This window comes from Octodon degus, unplaced genomic scaffold (genome assembly GCF_000260255.1).
Source record: "Octodon degus isolate 3935 unplaced genomic scaffold, OctDeg1.0 scaffold00177, whole genome shotgun sequence".
Taxonomy (NCBI): domain Eukaryota; kingdom Metazoa; phylum Chordata; class Mammalia; order Rodentia; family Octodontidae; genus Octodon; species Octodon degus.
Window position 1 is genome coordinate 487054 of NW_004524753.1, and position 16493 is coordinate 503546.

General features: G+C 34.9%; 1 protein-coding gene across 1 annotated transcript in view; it reads left to right on the forward strand.

The window, feature by feature from the left end:
- Fcho2 (FCH domain only 2) overlaps positions 1–16493 on the forward strand; it is a 114083-nt gene that overhangs the window by 41224 nt on the left and 56366 nt on the right. Inside the window, exons 9-11 of the mRNA XM_023703651.1 lie at positions 4052–4096; positions 6439–6511; positions 10071–10095. Coding sequence (XP_023559419.1) covers positions 4052–4096; positions 6439–6511; positions 10071–10095 — 143 coding nt within the window. The remainder of the gene's footprint in view (positions 1–4051; positions 4097–6438; positions 6512–10070; positions 10096–16493) is intronic.

Consider the following 16493-nt stretch of genomic DNA (forward strand, 5'->3'; position numbering starts at 1 on the left):
CTTACTATAAAATGCATGAATAGTAAGTACATGAAAAGATAATGAGGGCTGATGAGATAGCTCAGTAGACTAAGTGCCTGCTTTGGCAAGTGCACATGATTATGAGGATATTATCAGAAGACGGATGTAGAGGAGGTTGTGTTTCATTGTTAATATTCTGTGTTTGAAGAATGAGTTGAAAATTTGGAAAACTTCTTCAGTAACTGAAATCTGGTTAAAACATTATTTCTTTGATTTAAGACTAGTTTCCAAATATGCCTCATCGTTGGATTCAAAGCCTTAGGTACATGTGAGAATCTCTCTCTCTCTCTCTCTCTCTCTCTCTCTCTCTCTCTCTCTCTCTCTCTCAAATGTACATGGAGCACTAGTATATTTTAACCCCCCCCAGCTGATTTGTCTGTCAGATAGTTTTTGTGGGGAACCTGTAGCATTAAGTAAGCTGGATAGTTTCTATAAATGTCATTCTCAAACCCTATTCAGACCTAACAAATCAAAGTACATGTTGTAATAAGATTCCCAGGTGATTTATGTATATACTACCTTAGGGAACACTGTCTAGATGTAGTGAATTTCTGGTAATGCCCCAGAATTACGAGTATGGTTCTCAGAATGTGATCTCCTTGCTACGGAAATGCAGATTACTGAGCACCACCCCAGGTCTTTCCAATAGGACACTTTGGGGTTGAGGTCTAGTATTGTGTAGTTTTATTAGTCCAGCAGGTGATTCTGTGCATGACAGTTGAGAAGTCTGCATTAGGACTTTCTAGTATTTGGGATTTGGAACCACTGAATTGAAATTGATTCTACAAGTCTTTCATTAAAATACTTTTGAAGTGTCAGTGTTGTCCATTACTTTAAACTTTAGGAAAAGCTATATGGACATACGTAGAGAAAGAAAGTATATATGGCCCCCCCCAAAAAAAGGTGTTAATATCCGCTGTCTTTTATAAATGGCACGGTCAAGTTCAGAAAGGGTAAAGTAGCTAGTCCAAAGCAGTCAGCCAAGAGGCTGGGGAGATGGCTCAGTGGAATAAGTGCTTCCCTGGCAAGCACAAGGGCCTGAGTTCAATCCCCGGTTCCAAAAAAAAAAGATTATTGGGTTGGGGAGATGGCTCAGTGAAATAAGCGCTTCCCTGGCAGGTGCAAGGGCCTGAGTTCAATCCCTGGTTCTACCAAAAAAAAAGAAGAAGAAGAAGAAGAAAAAAAAAGGACATCCAAAGCAGTCAGCCAGCAAGCAAGTGGTAGAACAAGAACTTAAACTTCCCCAACCTTTATATATCACCACATTTGAGTTTGATGTCATTTTTTTGTGTTGACTTGCCTCCTTCGTCATCTCAGGCATGTGGGAATGTAGTTGTATTACATTCCTCAGCCCCAAGAGCAAGCTTGAAAGCACATTCATCAACTGAAATTATTATTAGTCATCCCCAACCCCCATTCCACCTATTCTTTCTTTATAGACTTTGTATGTCTGAACATGTTTGTATGTTTGACCTTGGCTCTAATTAGATATTCTTTGATTTAGGTTGAGTCTGTGCAGAAAGACACTTGATTTAAATAGTCCAGACATACTGAATTTTGAAGTTACTTTTAACTTGACAAAGTTGCAGACTTGGCCTGTTGGTGGGTTGAGATTTAGGATTCATTCCAACACAGCAGAGATTATTAATTAAACATTTCACATATTTTGAAGGATTGGATCAGGCTACCTTAAGGGCGGGTCTGGTAGGGCTTGTGGAGCTGGGGATCAAACTGCGATCTCCTGCGCCTGACTGGGTTTGCCCAAGCAAGTGCTTAAACAACTGAGCTAACCCACAAGACCCATTTCACATATTTTGTATTCTACCTCATTCTAGGAAACATTTGTGATGATTAAAGGTTAATGTTAAATAAATTGCTTTATTTATTTTCTCATATAACACTTCTTAAGTTTTGATGGATCCATTAGGTTAATAGAAAATAGGAAAAAATAGCAAGAATTTATTCTTACCAGCTGATTGAGGGATTATATTTAAGAATGGCTTTGTTTTGAAATGTTGACCTTCTGGAGTAGTTGTTCTTTTCTGAGTTTCATTGAACTCATAGTGACATTTTTAGATAATGTGTGATAAGAGCATTAAGAAACAGAGCCAAAGTGCTTTTATTTACTTTTATACAAACTAAATTACCCTTATGACCCAGCATAGAATCTCATTGCTAACAAAAGTTATTTATTTTGACAACAGAATTAATTGAGTCTAAAACAGTTGAAATTCCAGTTGTTGCACACTGTTCATTAAGACTCACTCTGCTTTTAGTACTGTCAAAAAAAATAACTTGTCTTGTGATTAAATAGCAGAACATTGGGCAGTAGACTTCATTTGATGGAGATTGCTGAATAAACTTTCCACTTGTGAAACAGTTCAAAAGTGACATGCTACAAGGGAGGTCAGGCTATGCATTGAGATCCAGCTGAGCTGTCAGCTGGCCCGGAGCCAGGCACACAAAGCCTTGCCATGTGAAGGAGCATATGCCACTGGAGAAAGAAAGTCTCCTGTGTGCATGGTTTAATACTTTTTTTTTTTTTTAAGAAAAAAAATTTTTTTGGCTTCATTATACTAAAAATTTAGTATTTTTGTCTTTAACAGAAAAATTTATGTGGGTGGTTATCAAACATTTTAGATATATTTTATAATTTGAGAGGATTTGGCATTTTATATTTCAGGGAAGGTTTATTTTTTGCTTTTGGTGCTGAGAACTGAACCCAGGAATGAACAACATTTTATATTTAAAAAATGGTTTTTATTTTTTTTCACTGGGCACTACTATCTCAAATAGATTTTTAAGAGGATATTTTAAAAAGATAAAGGAAAATTAATTGAGACAATATCTATATAGGAAAAAGATTTTTGAAGAAAAGTTTAGACTTATTTGAAGAGATTAATTTTATAGTTAAGGAATCCCTTCACTATTTTCATATAAATTAAGGCCCCCCAAAATATTAAAATGTTGTTCTGTTTATACTGTATTTACTAAGATGATGTTGTAAAAGTCCTTCCAGATTTAAAAAAAATTATAAATTTAGTAATTTACTTGCCATTAGTATGTTTTTATTTTTATCTTTCTCCCCTCTAAAAAAATAAGTCCATAATTTAGAGGTTCTGTAAATAGTTACTGGTACAAAATGTGCTGTGTAGCTGGAGGAGAATTTTAACCATGTTTCTGGTTGCCCTTTTTTGGGTAACCTCTCAAATTCTTACACCTTATTATTACTTAGAAAAGCCAGTAGTACATAATAAGCTGTTGATAATTTGTTAGTGAGTTTTCATTATTCATAATCTTAAGATCAAGCAAAAAGTTGTTTAATGTGAGGTCCACATAATTCTTTATCCTTAGTGATCTATCTGTCCCCATTTCATTGTAAATTGTTATAGGCCTCTATAAAAGAGTCTAACAGCAAGCTCCAAGACCTTTCATTAAGTGATCTCTCAGCTTCCAGATTCTCAGAATGGGCTTGAATAAACTTAAATTTTTAATTGTATTGTTTTCTGACCCTTTAAAGATTTTGGGGGTGAAAGTGACAAATATATTTTTTTCTTAGTCATTATTAGTCTAAAAATTAAGAACACAGTGGTGAATAGGACAAATGAGGCCCGGGCCTTATATTCTAGATAAACTTACTGTCTTGCTACACTGTTTTGCCTATGAGCATAATCAAGGATTCGACAGCTACCCTTACTGTGCTTTTTTCTTGTTAACTGCACTGCAAAGTAGTTCTTAAAAGCACAAACTACAAGTTTGTGTCTCTGTGTCCTGTGGTATCACATATAAAAGATTTTTCAGTACATTAATGTGGTCAAAATAGACTATTCTCAGGGTTTTTTTTTTATTTTGGGGGATTATTTACTTTTTAAGAACTATTACTGATATTTTAATTAACTGATAACTAGAACATATTACAGAATCATTAAAAAGATGCATTAGGAGTTAAATTTTAAAAGTTGAAGTATAGTATAATGGATTTATCTGATACTGTTTTCTACTAGGAGTTGCTTTTTTTCCCCTCCTTCAGGCCTTATTGAATTTGAAGAATGTGACCCTGCTAGTGCAGTTGAAGGTAAGTTACTTATAATGTATCTGTGTGTGTGGCACCTAGCTCACTGTGTTGTGTGTTGAACAAAAAAAAGCAAGCTTGCCATCCACAGGTGTCAGCATGTCTGCGCAGTAATGTAAAAATCTGGAAGTGTGGTCTGAAGGCCTGCAAATGCCGATTGTTATTTGAACAACAGATTTGCCTGAAGGAATACGACTGTATTAAAATACATATTTTTGAGGATGATTGAACATTGGGCTTCATGCAAGTCAGATGCTTTCTGTTTTTGTTCATGTTTTGTATGTCTCACTTAGGCATCTTAGGCAAGCACACGAGACTACTGAGAAATGCCTAGCCCAAAATATATATATTTAAAAAAACAAAATGCACAGTGCCTGCCTGGCAAGTGTAAGGTCCTGAGTTTGATTCTCAGTGCAAAAAAGAAAGAAAGAGAAGAAAAAATAGTGTTTTTTTTTTTTGTTTTTTTTTTTTTTTTTTAAAATATAGGGCTGGTGAGATAGCTCAGTGGACTAAAGTGCCTGCTTAGGCAAGTGCACAGGGACTGCAGTTAAATCCCTGGCACCACATGCCGTGCTAGCCCTGCCCTCAGGGTGGGCTGAGGCAGCCCCCCCCAAAAAAAATATATATTTTTCATTGTGTTCCATCCTTAAATTTTGTTGTCATGAAAATGAAAACCTTCACTACACAGTAATGCAGAGTGCTTACTCCACAGTGGGCAGTGTTTCATTGATTAATGAGGTCATATATTACTATTAATATTATCACCATTCAAAATGGGTGATCAACAGACTTAGGGGACAGATCTGTAGTCAGTCTGACTCCTGTTTAGGTGTTTTTCATAGAATGAGATGTGGAAGATACTTTCTGTTTTTGTTCATGTTTTGTATATCTCGCTTTGTGGGCTAATAGAAATAATTTGAAAACAATTATTTTTCTAATCTTTAAGAATTTTGAAAAATTATTTATTATAGTATATAAACTTATTACAGCATTAAAGTTATCAGTAGGCCTGAAGCCTAGGCTTCTTGCAGTCAGTAGCTATTTGATGAGGAGCAGTAATTAGTTGTCTGAGCTTAACCTTTCATTCTAAAGTGAGAATAATAATAAAAAAAAATCTGCATGTGGTGGCACAACCCTATAATCCTAGTGCTTGGGGAAGCTGAGGCAGGAGAATTGAAAGTTCAAGTTCAGTCTATACAACTTAGTAACTTAGACCCTGTCTCAAAAAGAGACTGGAAACCCAGGTTGGTGTGAAGTCCAGGCCTGGGCTCAGTCCCAACCACTGCCATTAAAAAGAAGAAGTAGTTAATGTTTAAAATATCACAGTATGGTGTATAAATATGTAGTTTATAGCATTAGTTTTTCATGATAACAAGTTCATTACTCTATGACACCTGGATTCTTGTTCTTGCTGAGTTAGAGAACAAGACCTTTGAATTTTATCATATGTAAGTAGAATGGTTAGTGAATGTGACTCAGGATCTCTTCTCAAAGAAGCTAATGAAGTTTCAGCATTGAATTCTGTGAACAATTACTGAAATGATAACCATCAAGTATGACTTACTACGTAAGAAGAGGAAAAATAAATATGATTTTGCTTCTCAGGATCCATTTCTAACATTATGCTAGGGATAACATAGGAATACAAAGAATGCCACGTTGCAAATTTTCATGTATACTTCTAATAGGCCAGCTGGGCCATCTATTTATTTATTTATTTATATGTATTTTGTGCAGGGTCTTACTACGCAGCCCACTTGTAGTGATCCTCCTGTTTTCAAGCCTCCCAGCACTGGGATTACAGGCGTGTGCCACCATGCCTGAACTCAGTCGCCTGGTGGGCCAGCATAGCATGTAGTGCTAGGGATCAAATCCCGATTCCTGTGCTTGCCTAAGTGGGCACTTAGTCCAATGAGCTGACTCGCCAGTCCTGGGTCATCTTTTTAAGCAGTTTAGATTCTGTGACCCTGTAGACAGGAAACATAATTTGAGCTACAAGTATAGCAAAATCTAATATAATGAGTGTTGTACTTTCTTTGAAGACTCAAAAGCTCTCCATCTACTGCTTTTGCTTAAGGTGACTTAGGAAAGAAAATAAATTCATTAAGTGCATGTTCTGTAATCTTTTGGTTAATAATAGACTATACTGTTTTATTATTAACATAAGTATTTGCTATTACTGTGACTTGGAAATTAAGGGTTAAAGGTTGATACTTTTATTTCTTTTCATCCAGATCTAGCATAAACCATTATGAGCAAACTATCTGTAAATACAAGTATTCCTAAGTGTAATGTATTCATCAGGAGCAACCATATTTTTTTAACAATATACATTTATTTTAAAGGTATAAAACCAAGGAAAAGGAAGACGTTCGCTTTACCAGGAATAATTAAAAAAGAAAAGGATGCAGAATCTGTGTAAGCATTTTAAATATTATCAACGTTGTTTTCAGTGTTACAGGTGATTAAGAAAAAACTGTTAGTTTAAATTAAATAAAAAGCCTTTTGGAAATAATTTAAAGTTTAAAAAATTAAAAGTGAAGAGCAAACTACTGTATCAGTCTTATTAACTAAGAGAATGTCTTTAGTCACCTATTTGAAGAAAATCCTTTTAGACTATTCCTTTGTTGACACAGGGAGTTGAACTCAGGGCCTTTACAACAAGCTCCATCCCCAGCCCTTATTTATTTATTTAACTTATTTATTTATTTAGAGATAAGATCTTACTAAGTTGTCCAGTTTGGCTCAAACTTGGCATTCTCCAGCCTCAGTTTTCCGGAATGCTGGGTTTATAGGTGTGCACCACCACACCTGGCTCCATTCTTGAAGGACTTGCAGTATTAAGATAGCACTTTTGGCAGCCAGGCCCTACTTCAAGCCAATTAAATCAGATTCCCTGGGTGTGAAACCTCAAAGTTTTTGTTCTATTTTGTTGTGATTCCGAACATATTCCCACGATTGGAAACATTGAGCTGTGATTAATCAGTGACAAACTCAAAGCAAAAGTATCTTTTTCACTACAGCTTTTTTAGTAAGTTTAGATTGAAGATCTTAAGTGATCAAAAAAAAAAAACAAAACAAAACAAAACTTTTTTTTAATGTATTTGGTTGTTACAGGTTCTTACTATGCAGCTTGGACTCATAATGAGCCTTCTGTTTTCAGCCTCCCCAGTGCTGGGATTTTTGTTCCCCACTACACCCAGACTCTGTGGCTGGCTCAGCCTGCCCTGGGGGTGGGGTTGGTGTGGCATGTGGTGCTGGGGATTGAACCATGGTTCCTGTGCTTCCTCAGCTTGCCTAAGCTGAGACTTAAGTTTGCTGAGCTATTTGCTGGCTCAAGTAATCAAAATCTTAGGTGATTTTGGAACAGTGTTTGAAAATTCGTTCAAAATCACTGCTTTAGCAGAATCAGTGGAATTATTAAAGTTTGATATTTTGATGAGTACTGATATTTTCCAATGTAAAAGGAAAATGTGCTGTAGCGTTCTTGTCTCCTACCTATATTCTTGTTATCTAAGTTTCTCAAGAGTTTTGTATCTTTTGTATTTTAATTTTCTCCCTTCCAAAGTGGTATTTGATTAATAAAGTAAGACTAATTGCAAATTAATCTACTATATCTGTGGCTTTCTCCTTTCTGCAAATACCTTTATTAAGCATTTCTGCCGGGATGCTTTCCAGGAACATGATCTAATTTCTTTTTATACTGGAAATACATATTGAAGTCCAACCAGTTGATTTGTAAATAAATCTTTAAAGTGTTGTCAATTTAACCAGGTATGGTAGCACATGCTTATAAGCCTATCACTTGGGAGGCTGAGGCAGGAGAATTGCTGTGAAATCAAGGCCAACCTGAACTGCATGCAAGACTATCTCAAAAAAAAAGTAGCCTATTAACTTTTTTTTTTTTTTTTTTGGTATTGGAGATTGACCCCACAGCCCCCCTAGAGTCCCCCACCCTTGCTTTTTTTTTTTTTTTTAGCAGAACCAGGGATTGAATTTAGGCCTTTGCCCTTGCCAGGGAAGCATTTATTCTACTGAGATATCTCCCTAGCCCCTCCCTAGCCCTTTTGAGACAGGATCTTGCTAAGCTGCCAAGGCCAACTTTGAACTTGTGTTCCTCCTGCTTCAGCCTCCTAAGTAGTGGAATATTTTTTACCAGCAAAAATACTAGAGTCAAAAGCCAGCACTTAAATCACTGCACTATCACAATCATCTTTTAAACTTTTTATCAGGAAAATGTTAGAATTCACTGTTTTTTGAAATTCCAGTAGTTCTTGGCATGTCTTATCAGATCCTGGAGGCTTTTAAAATGCTAACAGCTATGGAAGATGGGTTCTGCTTAGACCTTGTTCTTCCTGGGGCTTAATCTTTGTAGGACACTGTGAACATGGATTGATGAGATGACAGCTTTACCATGTAATGAGAGTGTCTGTCTCAAAGCCACAGGCTTTTACACAAGAAAAGATATGCATAGCGCATAAACTGGGCCTTTGGGGGGAGAAACTAAGGATTGAGAGATTGAGCCTATGTTTGCTGTGGGTGATGTTGCTGATGAGGGTCTCAAATTCCTGGGCTCAAGTAATCTCCCTGCCCCAGCCTCCTGACAAGCTGGGATTTTAAGCACATGCTCTGTGCTTGGCTTTTTAAAAGGGAGTTTTAAGTGTATATAAGGATAAGCAGGGTTTACATTTATGTCTCTTTGATACTTCAGTTTGGATTAAGAGCAGTGAAGTCATTTTGGGTTTTCATTTTAAACCTTTATCAAAACAGTTCATTTTTCTGTTTTGTATTGTGTCTTTGGGTAGATAGAGATTATTTTTCATTGTATTCTGATACTTCTGTGCATTGATTGTCTCAAGTCAGAGATCCAAATGCCTTTTAGGTCTACACTCTTAATTTTTGTGAGTTTTAGATTGTATAATGTTATTCTTTGTGCCCTCAAGGACTAATTTTATGTGCTGTGGTCTTTGTATTTTAGTTTAACTGATAGTTTTCCGTAGCGTCTGTGTAAATTCAATATTTGTTCCATGAAATAATAGAATATCAGTTCTCAATTACATTTTACATTAAAGTAATCTCAACTGGAAATCTACTCATTCATTAGGAGGATTTCTTTTTGCCCGCTCAGGATGCCTTAAGTGCATGTCTGGTAAGGCATGAGGATCTGGGGGTTGAACCACAGAATTCTGAGCCTGAGTGCTTTGCTTCAGCAGGCACTTAACAACTGAGCTAATGGGCAGGCCCCCTACTTATTCCTTAGGAAAAAAGTAGTTGGTTTTGAGTTATAGAAATAAATAGCTAGAAATTGTTTTGTTCAGAGGCCCTGGAGATGACTCAGTAGAATAAGCGCTTTCTTGACAAGCACATGGTCCTGAGTTTAAATCCATGATGGCACCAAAAAAAAAAAAAAAAAAAGTTGTTTTGTTTAAAAACTTACATATCAATTAGTATATTATCCACTGTGGATAAATTTTTTAGACTACTTGTCACTTTAAATATGGCATTTGTTATTTATTTATTTATTTATTTATTTATGGTTCTGGGTATTGAACTCAGGACCTTGCGCTTGCCAGGCATGCGCTTATTCTACTGAGCTGTCTCCCCAGCCCCAGTATTTGTTGTTTAAAGCCAAGCTTTCTTCTTTAAGGAAATCTTTTTAAAAGTTTACTTAAAAAGTAAAAAGCCACTGGAAAGATTTAAGAGGACTTACATAAGATGTGTAAGTACTATATTTATGGAAAAGAAGTAATTTTGAAAATAATTTTTAGAATACTTGCAAGATGCTTGTATTTTGTTAGGTATTATGAGTATAGGATTACGATTTTGTGTTTTCTGATTTCTGTGATTTGATTCCTCTAAATAATTTTAGAGTTTAAATAAAAGTTGTATTTAAATTGCAAGATACTTTAAACATGGTATAATCAGCAGATAGTTTTGATATTCAGATATTTCTGATACTTTCTTTGTTTTTTAATAGGGAATGCCCTGATGCAGATTCACTTGTAAGTACAGTTAACTTTGATATAATCCACTTGTTTATATTTTTTCATTAGAAAAAGATTTACCTGTTAACCAGTTGTTAAAGAAGAATGCTAATGTTATTATAAATTCTCTATTAAAGTTATTTTGAAGATGCATTTTGGTTTTACATTGTCAGATGCTTCCCTATTAACTAGTATTTCGAAGTACCTTTGGAGAGGTAACATTTTGCTTTTAAAATTTGAATGGGGCCATACATATCAGCATGTTCTTTGTAGAAAATATGCTAGATAACAAATCTGCATACTTCCAAGTGTCATGCTTTTACCATTTTAGCTTTCGCTCTATTAAAATTCAGCCTTATCTGTTCATGCATTTGAGTTTTATTTAGGAGTTTATTATTTTAGAAATAATAGCAAGAATGACCATGCTCAATATTTTTAAAGTGTTTTAAAGAAGGCTTGTTCATTCTTCTTGGATAAATTATTTCTTTATATATAATTAAAAAGATACTTAATGGAGTTCCTGGGGAGAGGTGCAGCTGAGGAATAGATTTATCAGATGCTGTAAATAATGTGTAGATAGGATATTTTTCCAACTGTTCTGTTTGTAAGATACTGCTTGCATTTAAGTGTAAGAATTTCACATACTCTGCCTTTTGCCTGTTGTTTTTCTTGCATAACTTTTCTTTGGCATAAAAACATTTTGACCTTTTGCAGTATAGTAGTAAACCAAAATAAAGAACAGAAAATATTTTGTGAATCATTTTCTTTTATGTAACTTAGGCTACACTAGTGTTTTTGTTTTATATTTAAACCGTTTTCTTTTTTGTGAGGAGGGGAGGGAAGATCCTGAGGATTGAATGTAGGGGGCACTGAACTACAACCCCAGTTCTTATTTATTTCATTTTGAGAGAGGATCTGCCTAAGTATCCAGATTAAGTACTTAAGTATAACATTGAATGAAGTTATTACATGTTTTCTTTTACATATGCTTCCTTAAAAACATTTTTAGTTCTCTCAGTTTATTGATGCTATTCCATAATGGTCAATTTTATGTGGCTTTGAACTGTAGACTGTACTTACCTGATTAGAAGAAGGTGAAACACAATATGCCATTTCCTTATACACATGAGGAAAAAAATGCATCATGAAAAGACATATTAGAATACACCATGTAATTTTGTGGGGGAAGTGGCTTGAGACAGGGTCGCACTACATGGTCCAGGATGGCCTTGAACACACTATGTAGCTCAGATTGGCCTCAAAGTCACACCAATCCTTATACCTCAGCCTCCTGAGTGCTGGAATTATGGGTATGTACCACCTACCATGTGATTAAATTGTTACTAAGGAAAGAAGATTTTGAATCACCAAAGACAAACTTAGCAAGACATCTAACAGAGGACTGGTTACTTTCATTAAAACTTTTTATGCAAATAAGTACAAAAATACCTCATAGAAAAAAGAATTAAAAACAGGCATTTTTCACAAAAATAAAGATGGTAAATAACTATAGTAAATACTATCTAAGACTGATACAAGTTAAAATGAAACTGCTATAGTTTTAGTCCTATTGTCAAAAATTGTGATGTAGTTTTGTTAGTAATGTAAATCAGTACAGTGTTTTGTAGATAATTTTAGCAATATCACCTCAAATAAGAAACACATATTCTTTTTGACTCTACTCTCTTGCTAGAAACTTACTGTTATGGCTGTGTCCATAACATAGTATCTCTGCAGTAGCTACACACATATACACTATTGGCCAAGATACATATGTAAATGGAAGGGAAGAGACACCAAGATGAGAACTGGTTAAAGTTTTAAATATTCACTTGCTGAGATAATAGATGTTATCATTTGGCTGACCTGTTTGCTGGACTTACTAATTAAAAGAATATATGGATTTTTAAGTGCTGTTTTAAAAATAAAATACAAATGTGTATGTATCTGTGTTTTTTTTTTTAACTAATTGCAATTGTGGTTACCTTTGGACAGATGGATTATAGTGGTGGATAGCAAGGAAAGGATACTTTTTGTGTCTTTATTTATGGCCAATTATTATTTATTAGCTAATTATGGCCTTGTCTTTATTTTTAAAATATTAGTAGATTATATTGGTAGGGAAACTTGTTCATTTCCTCATTTTATCCTATTTTGAAAGGTCTGTGCACTTAAAAATGTTAACTGGAGGGATGACTTGTGATGTCACATCTTATTGTGATCAAGCAAATTGGAATTGCCTTTTTTCCCCCCAATATCCCAAATTTCAGACAGATTATGAAACATTTCACTGACTCTTGAGCTTCCTTACAGTAAGTTTTAAGAATCACAACACTTTTAAAAATTGGTAGGTGAAGTTACCTGTCCTGTTCTTCATACCACTTTTGAGTCACGTCAGCAGTGTGGGCTATATACAAGGTCAAGTGTAAGAATAATGATATACAGAAGGCTGTCTAGAAGGTGTTAATTAGTATTGAATTCTGTGAATAGTTCTAGCATGAAAAAAATATGTACACTTAGAGAGTAGTGCTGTAAAATATTTTGTTTGGAAATAATTATAGATTAACAAAAGGTTGCAAAGATAGTACAGGACAATGCATATACGTGTCATTCTTTTTTCCTGATGGTGAAACTACAGTTTGTGAAACTAGGATACTAACAAATTCAGTCAGAGCACCATTTTTATTACCATAATGATCCCTTGTGTTAGCTGCTTTTTAACTAGTAATCTTCCTGTCTCTACCTCTCTTCAGCCTCTGGCCACCAGTAATCTTTTCTCCATTTCTATAATTCTGTCTAACTGAAGAGCATTGTAATAGGAATCATATAGTAAAATCATGGAGTTTCCATTTCTCATGGTGCGGAATTCTCTGAATCTTTATCTAGGTGGTTGTGTACAGTACATAGAGAGTTCATTGTTTTGCTGCTGAATAGAATTCCATGTAATGGGTGTACGGGTTTGTTTAATCATTCACTTACTACAGGATGTTTTAGTCATTTCCAGTTTTGGGCTGTTAGAAGTAAAGTTGCTAAGAACATAGGTCTTTGTGGACATTGCCTCTGCCCTGGTAATTTTCTTTCTGAATCTAACACTAGGATAGCCACTGCTGTTTGTTTTTAACTGTTATTATTATTAATGTAGATATTTTCCATCCTTCATCTTTCAGCCTACCTATTATCATCATAGTTGAAGTGAGTTTTTTACAGACAGCCTATAATTGAATCATACTTTTTGTTCATTGTACCAGTCTCAGTATTTATTACCATGATTAATTTTAGTTGGTAATAATTGTGATTATATTTAAAATTAGTTTTTATTTTTTAATCAACACAGTAATCAGACATATATATGGAATATAGTATAACATCTCCCACATATGTATAATGTCATCAGATAAAGATAACTGATATATTAATCACCTCAAAATAATTTCTATAGCTTCAACATGTAAGTGAGGACATGTAATAGTTGCTATTTCTGTGCTTGACTTATTTCACTTAACGTGTCTCCAAGTTTGTCCATATTATTAGAAATGACAGGAGTTTATTTCCTTTTTGTGGCTGAATAATATTCTACTACATTATCTTTTTCTTTTAACCTGTTGATGGACACCTAGGCTGCTGCTATAAATATTATTAAATTAAACATCAGAGTCCAGTCACCTTGCCTTTTTTTTTTTTTTTAATGTATTTGGTACAGGGTCTCACTGTGCAGCTCAGACTCGTAGTGATCCTCCTGTTTTCAGCCTCCCCAGCACTGGGATTACAGGACTACGCCACCACACCTGGTCTCAGCAGACTTGGCACAGCATGCAGTCCCAGGGATCAAATCCTGGTCTTTGTACTTGCTGAAGCAGGTGCTTAGACTGAGCTATCTCCACAGCCCCAGATTGCCATTTTAACTGGGCTGAAGTGGTATTTCATTATAATTTTGATTTGCATTTCCTTGATACTTACTGATGTTGAGCAGTTTTTCTTACACCTGTTGACATTTTATTTTAGCTTCTTTATTGTTAAAATCCCTTATATATTCTGGATATGAATCCCTTTTAGAGCAAATAGTTTATAAATATTTTCTCTCATTTTGTAAGTTGTCTCTCAACTTCATTGATTGTTTTGCAGAAGCTTTTTAGTTGATGTATTTGGATCATTTATATTTAATGATTGCATAGCTTCAATTTACCATTTTATTTTCTTCTCCCTTAATATTTTTATTTCATGTTCTTGCCTTTTAGGTTAGACCTTTTTTAGACTTCCACTTTTATTTACTTATCTTGTAGAGCTCTTTCAATGATTGGTCTAGGTCAGCCTCCAATACCTTCAGATATTTGTTTATTTAGTTTGACCAGATTTTATAGTTGTAATCAGCAGATGAGCCCAAAAGCAGCTTAGTCAACTTCATAGAAAGCATTTTGGTGTCATTTAAAATTATTACATTGTACTATATAGTCCATTGTGAGCAAATTTGAAGTAGTATCAGTTACCAAATTCCAGATAGAACCTCCAGGAGACTAAATATAGTAGTTTCCTATTATCTAAGAGGTATATATTCTAAGATTACTTTTGTGCACGTTTGTATGTATGTATGTGTTTTCCTCCATATATGTATGTTTTTCCTACATACCTGTGATAGTTTAGTGAATTAGGTACATTGAAATTAACAATAATAATAAGATAGAAAAGTTATAAAAATATAGTAAAAGTTATATCAAATTCATGAGTTTTTTATTTCAGGAATTTGCAGTTTAATATTTTCAGATTCAGTTAGCCACGGATAATTGAAATTGTGGAAAGCAAAACTGAATTGAATGGCTGGAGGACTGTGGTACCTGGTGTTTTTGTGGGCTACCTGAAATAGATAAAGTATTTTGATAAAACTTCATTCTGATTTCTAACTAAACTATACTTGCCTGCAACACCCTGACATTCTGAGGCATTCTTTTTTCTTAAACATTTATCTGGAAATAATTTCCAACTTACAAAAATAAAAGAATAAAATAACATAAAGAATAGTTGCATCTCTTTATAACATATCTGCTTTAATATTTTTTGTTCTGTGTATATATGTGTGTGTGTGTGTGTGTGTTTTATGTATGTATATAATTCTTTCCAATTTTGGGGGGGTGGGTTGGGTGTGTGTTTTCGTGAGAGGGCCTCCCTGTGTAATTCAGACTGACCTTTTGCTCATTATATAGCACAGGCTGGCCTCAAATTTATGGTGATTCTCCTACCTCATCCTCCTGAGTGCTGGCACTATATGCATATGCCACCATCCCCAGCCCAATCTGTTTATTTATTTACTTTTTAATTTCTTCACTTTTTTTTTTTCATTTATGTATTTGGTTCAGGGTCTTACTATGCAGCTTGGACTCGTAGTGATCCTCCTGTTTTCAGCCTTCCCAGTGCTAAAATTACACGCATGAGCCACCATGCCCAGACTCTGTCTCCAGCTCAGCATGCCCTGGGGATGGGGCCAGCATGGCATGTGGGACTGGGGATCAAACCCTGATCCCTGCGCTTGCCATAACAGGTGCCTAGTCCACTGAGCTGTCTTACCAGCCCCAATCTGTTTTAGTGTAAAGTACTAAATTTAAATGTTTTATCCCTAAATACATAGGCATTTTTTAAAAGTCCAGGAATATTTCCTTAATAACCACAAAAGCATACTAAAAAGTGTCTCTCTTTTTATTTCTATTCCATTATCGTCTTTTTAGACAAACAACTTGATTTTAGATTATTCCTTTTTTTCAAAACCAATTAGTAGGACAGTTTCAATAATTAATACATTACATATTGTTGTCTTTGTAGTGGTTATTCATAGTGCAAGATACAGTCATGATATCCTGTCCAAACACTGTTAGTATAAGTCTTTCTTCTCATTGAATTAAAAGTAGCTGTGTATCTATCTTAACTATTTTGTGTATGCAAATACAAAATTGTGCTTCATAATGGTTTGATATCCCCTCTTTTTTGTTTAGTTTTGTCAGAGATGGGTATTCCATTGCCATTTAAATATTGTAGATGTGTGAATTCAGCAAAATAATCTAATATAGTCCAGTAGTCTATAATAGTAGTGGGCTATCCATAGGACTGGCAATGTCAAAGTGGTTGACTTGAGCCTTTTATAGCTCAGCATATTAATATGGCTTTACTTTTTATACCAGATTATTCTTCTAGTGGTTTTGTTTTTCAAAAAAAATTTTTAAATGTATTTTAGCTCAGAGTCTACAGGGTCTCACTACACAGATTGGACTATAGTGATCCTCCTGGTTTCATCCTCCCAAGTGGTGGAATTGCAGGCATGTACCACCACGCCCAGGCGCAGTTGCCTGTCTCAGTGCGCCCTGGGGGTGGGGGGCAGCACAGCATGCCAGGGATCAAACCCTAGTCACTGTATTTTTCATAAATTTAAGCAG